Genomic DNA, 5,644 nt, shown 5'->3' with positions numbered 1-5,644 from the left:
ATCTATAAATAAAACTCTTCCTATCAATAATAATAGAGAGAAATTGCTCTCTATTCTCTCATTCTATATTCTTCCTTTTATTGTCTATTCTTCTCTCTTCTCTCTATTACACGCTTTATTTTATAACATTAAGAAAGTTTTAAACATCTACTTTTTTATTAAATAATTTGTTTAGTTAAAAACTGAGTATTCCATTATAAAATAAAAGTTGATTATTTATATTTACCTATGTCCATAATTTTGTAAGAGAATTTAAAGAAAAAATAATTTAAGAAAATATAAATTGAGTTAAAATAAATTTTAAAATAAAATAAAAAATATTATAAAATCTTAATAAATGAAAAATATATAATTTAAAACAAAAATAAAATAAAATAAATTTATTCACAAATATCAAAATCCTAATTAATTAATTTTACTGAATTTATTATTTTAATATGTTTTGTTTCAATTATTTATTCTATTATAATGAAAAACAAAAACATCAATAAAATATTACGCTGGATCATACCTTTACATTTTTTTTTAACATAACCAATTAGATATAAAAATAGAATAAAATATTCACTACACATAATTTTGTATAAACTGTGATCACCTATAAATTTATATGCAAATCTTTAAAGTCCATAAAATGTTCTTTTGTTTACTTTTTCATTTGTGGTATTTTCTTTGGGGTTTTATAGCTCCGATCCTAGGTTTCCACTTCCTGAAGCAAACTATGTGCTAGAATTTAATATCAGAAAATTACATGGCGCAACAAGCATAACTTGAAAATGGGTCAGAAACATTTTGTGCAATAATAAATTACAAGTGGTGAGGGAATATCACAGTACTTTTGGCGTATCCAAATACATAATTCACCCAAACATTTTTGGTAAAGTAATCTTAAGATAAAATAGAGAGAAATGTAGTTTATATTGATAGGACCCCACGAGAGTGAAGTGTTCATCTTTCACAAATCTATATATAGAGAGACAGAAGAGAAGACAAGACCCACATGACTGGGTACACTACAATACACAGTGAGTAACTGGAGTGAAGTGAGAAGAAGAAAAAATGGAGATAGAGAAGAGCGCCAAGAACAGTGAGGAAATCGGTGCTCAGAAAGAAGCCAAGACTACCCAACATCGACGAGGAGGCATCAGAACGTTACCTTTCATCCTTGGTCAGTTCCACTTCTTCTTTCTCCTTCATTTTTTTCTGTCTTTTTTTTTTACTGTTATTTTTGACATTACACCTTCTTTCACTAACATTTTTCATATTTATCCTTTTTTTTCTTTTAAAAATATAAAATTTATATTTTGTTAAAATTATTTTACTTTTATAAAAATTACTAATTAGTCATCAAATGGTTTTACCTTTTCTTAACTTTCGGTTTTCATGAATTTGTTCAAACTCATTAACCAGAAAATATTATTAATTTTTTACAAAATAAAAAAAAAAAGAGTAATGTGGTTAATTTCTTCTTTTCATTATCATTATTTTCTTGATATAATAATTCTTACAAATAGCTCAGTTTTGGTGGTTAGACGAAAAAAAATGAGCAGCGACGGTCGAGTTTAAACGTAGGAGAATTTCTATTCAAATAATTTTTTTTTTCATATACCTTTCATTTCTTTTAAACTAGAGTGTGTCGAGTATTGTTAACTTAATTTTATAATAACAAAATATATATATATATATATATATATATATATATATATATATATATATATATAAATAGAGAGAGAGGAAGAAAGAGTAGTTTTCACTTAATTAATCAGAGAAAGATTTTTATTTTCCTTTGAAATACTCAAGCACTTTTACTGAACCCACGGAACCAAACGGTTTTCACGTGCACTAGAACAGAAAATTTGGGTTTTTTTTTATAGAAAAATTAACCTCGACTTATACTAGTTGTTTTGAAATTTACAATATATATTTTTAATTTCAATTAAAAATAGCTTAATTTAATTTTTTTATTTAAATCCTAACGTGTTTAATACAATATAATTGAGAGGCAGACACTTTTTAACTTATTCACGATTTAAGCTTTGATGTTATACTATTATATTTTAGGTAAATTTTAATTTATTTATTTGATGATATTAAGGGTTTTAGTAGACCCGAGATGTTCCTTTGTTAAAGATAATGATTAATATTTCAGAATATTAAAGTTTATTACCAACTACAACAGTGATTCATGATATTAAATCGTTTAATGCTTTGTATGATCTTTTTTTATATTCTTAAAATTATTAAAATCTAATTTTCTTAATCTACAGTTAGAATATCTGGAGTAGTGATCTTATAAATAGCATACTGAAATTCTTATTTCATTCTAAATGAAATTAGCTATATTATATTATATTTAAGTAATTTATACTAAATATTTACATTTTTTTAATATATTGTTATAAATACTTATATTTTTCTAATAAACACTGTTTCTGGTAAAAAATAATGTTATTAAAATTTTAGAAACTTTTGTTATTACTTAAATTAATTCTACCACAGTTTTTTATAAGATAAACACGGACTAAACATTCTTTGCTCGAAATCATCTTACATAATTAATTAATTCATATGTATTCACTCGAGGGCAATTTTATAAAATATATTTAATGTTATAAAAATGAGCAAGACACATCTTTCAAAGACTTCTTATAAGAACGGTCAAAAGTTGTATCATGAAATATTTAATTACAAGGGTTTAAAAGAAAACAATTTTTTTAAGAATATGAAGTTGTTTTCCCGATTAGGCTAATTTGTCTAAAAATTTGTATTAATTTAGAAAAGAAATTATTTTCTCGACATCATTAATTATCTCATATATCATTTTACCGCGATGACTTGTGCAATTAGTAATTTTGTAAAAAATATATATATATATATAAAAAATAGTTTTTAAACTAAAAACCAGATGAAAAATATATTGATATAGTAAACACTTGAACAAGTAAGTTTTCATCTTTCTTTAGCATTTGAAGCATCTTTCTTCTTTAACTTTTCATGAAGAGACTTATTAATAGCAAAGTTTGAACTAATAAACAACACATTTACTTCTTTTTTCGGGTAAAGCTAGACTTATTAAACACCTCTTGAAGATCATACTTTCAGAAGCTAACAAGTGAAAAGAAAAAAGCAAAAAAACTATGGTGCAGTGTCCAAAACCCAAATATTCTTAACACAAATTTGATACGAATGATGCAGCAAACGAAGTGTGTGACAGATTTGCAAGTGCTGGTTTTCATGGTAACCTGATAAGTTACTTGACCCAAGAGCTGAACATGCCATTGGTGGCTGCCTCAAACACTTTGACAAACTTTGGTGGAACATCTAGCTTCACCCCTCTCATTGGTGCCATTATAGCAGATTCCTTTGCTGGACGCTTTTGGACCATTACTGTTGCTTCTCTCATTTATGAACTGGTTTCTTACCCTTTCCTTTCCCCTATAATCTAATCTTAATCAACTCTCATTTCATTACTCTACTCCTAACCTAATTCAAAAAAATATCAAACACTTATTTCAAACTCTCAAACTTGAAAGTCACAACACTTTCAAGATTCAAACAACTGATTTCAATTATCAGCATCTTTCATTTGAGTACACCCTGAACTATTGTTCTTGCTACAGGGATTGCTCAGCATCACTGTATCAGCTATACTGCCACATTTTCGACCTCCACCATGTCCTACACAAGTGAACTGCCAAGAAGCCACATCCTCGCAGCTATGGATACTCTACATCTCTCTCCTCCTCACATCTGTTGGATCAGGTGGCATCAGACCCTGTGTTGTTCCCTTTTCAGCAGACCAGTTCGACATGACCAAAACCGGTGTTGCATCAAGGAAATGGAACCTCTTCAACTGGTACTTTTTCAGCATGGGATTTGCTTCTCTAAGTGCCTTGACAATTGTGGTTTACATTCAAGACAACATGGGATGGGGTTGGGGCCTTGGAATTCCAAGCATTGCTATGATGATCTCCATCATTGCCTTTGTGTTGGGTTCACCACTCTATAAGACCGTCAAACCAGAAGGAAGCCCTTTGGTTCGTTTGGCCCAGGTAATCGCAGCAGCTGTAAAGAAAAGGAACCAGACTTTACCAGAAGATCCCAAGTTTTTGTACCACAATTGGGAACTCGATGCTCCTATTGCTCTGGAAGGCATGCTTCTACACTCTGATCAATATAAGTGAGTCAGATACTTACCATTCTTTACTCAAACCAAATCCTTAAAAAAACATGAATAATAATGATGTCGTGTTGGCTATTCTTGGATTTGCAGATGGTTGGACAAGGCTGCAATTGTTACAGAGGAAGAAGCCAGAGATTCATCTGCAACACCAGACTTATGGAAGTTGGTCACTGTCCACAGAGTTGAGGAGCTAAAATCTATCATCAGAATGCTTCCAATATGGGCATCTGGAATTCTGCTGATAACTTCTTCATCACATCTTCACAGCTTTGTGATCCTACAAGCTCGTTCAATGGACCGCCACCTCTCTCCCTCTTTCGAAATCTCACCGGCCAGTATGTCCATTTTCAGTGTGCTGACCATGATGTCGGGAGTTGTTTTATACGAACGTGTTTTTGTCCCCTTTGCCCGTAGGTTCACAGGGAATCCTTCTGGAATCACTAGCCTACAAAGAATGGGAATAGGCTTCGTCATCAACATCATAGCCACTGTGGTTGCAGCTCTGATTGAAATGAAAAGGAAATCAGCTGCTGCTAAATTTAACCTCTTGGATGATCCAAAAGCCATTATTCCTATAAGTGTGTTCTGGTTGGTACCTCAGTATTTTCTTCATGGGGTGGCTGAAATTTTCATGTCTGTGGGGCATTTAGAATTTCTGTTTGAGCAGTCACCTGAAAGCATGCGTAGCAGTGCTACAGCACTGTACTGCATAACCACAGCCATTGGGAACTACTTAGGCACATTGCTGGTTTCATTGGTGCATAAGTATACTGGCAATGAGAGGAACTGGCTTCCGGATAGGAACCTTAACAGGGGTGGATTGGACTACTATTACTTTCTTGTTAGTGGGATTCAAGTTGTAAATCTTGTTTATTATTTGATATGTGCTAGGTTTTACACTTACAAGCCCGTGGAAGAAACTACAGAAAGGAACAAGGAAGAAGATTTGGAAGAAGCCAATGAACATGTATCATCGCACATTTTGAAAGATGGTGGGGAGGAAGAGAAGAGGGGAGTTACGAAAGATGAATGAATTGATAGGCTTGTTGATATTAGTTCTTAGTGTTGTTGAAGAACTCCATGTTCTTTTCCTCATCAAATGATGTAAGCGTAGACTGCAACATGTCTTGTGTTCTATGTTTTGTTCAACTTATCTAACTGAGCTACTGTTAATGATACTTTAACACATTTTACATTTATTTGATAACACGTTATAATGGTAAAATAGTTATAAAAAAAGTGAATTTTTATATTTCTAAGAGAAAAGAAAGCGAAAAATGGCGAGTATTATTACTATCAAATGAATGTAAAAGATATTTGTCTCTTAAACTCTATTTAAAAACGTTAACATAATATGATCTTATTACAATCTGTGTCATATGGCTCACTAAGGGCTCAATAAACAACCTCTTGAACATAAGGCTTTTACTTCCTCCACCCCCATAATTACTACCTTCACTT

The 5,644-nt window shown here is 31.1% G+C and overlaps 1 protein-coding gene across 1 annotated transcript; it reads left to right on the top strand.

The window, feature by feature from the left end:
* The first annotated feature begins 912 nt into the window (after positions 1-912).
* Positions 913-5,361, top strand: LOC114194415 (protein NRT1/ PTR FAMILY 3.1-like). Its single transcript, XM_028084610.2, has 4 exons — positions 913-1,168; positions 3,196-3,413; positions 3,621-4,180; positions 4,274-5,361. The coding sequence occupies exons 1-4, from the start codon at positions 1,060-1,062 to the stop codon at positions 5,214-5,216; spliced, it is 1,830 nt and encodes a 609-aa protein (XP_027940411.1). The 5' UTR covers positions 913-1,059; the 3' UTR covers positions 5,217-5,361.
* The last annotated feature ends 283 nt before the right edge of the window (positions 5,362-5,644 follow it).

This window comes from Vigna unguiculata, chromosome 1 (assembly GCF_037176805.1).
Source record: "Vigna unguiculata cultivar grain cowpea cultivar isolate G323 ecotype 2 chromosome 1, ASM3717680v1, whole genome shotgun sequence".
Lineage (NCBI taxonomy): Eukaryota > Viridiplantae > Streptophyta > Magnoliopsida > Fabales > Fabaceae > Vigna > Vigna unguiculata.
Note: the sequence above shows the minus strand (reverse complement) of the source record. Positions and strands in the feature narration are given on the sequence as shown.

Coding starts and splice junctions, on each gene's coding strand:
- LOC114194415 (XM_028084610.2), top strand. CDS start 1,060: ATGGAGATAGAGAAGAGCGCCAAGAACAGTGAGGAAATCGGTGCTCAG. Junction 1,169..3,195: donor AACGTTACCTTTCATCCTTG/GTCAGTTCCACT, acceptor CGAATGATGCAG/CAAACGAAGTGTGTGACAGA. Junction 4,181..4,273: donor CTACACTCTGATCAATATAA/GTGAGTCAGATA, acceptor TTGGATTTGCAG/ATGGTTGGACAAGGCTGCAA.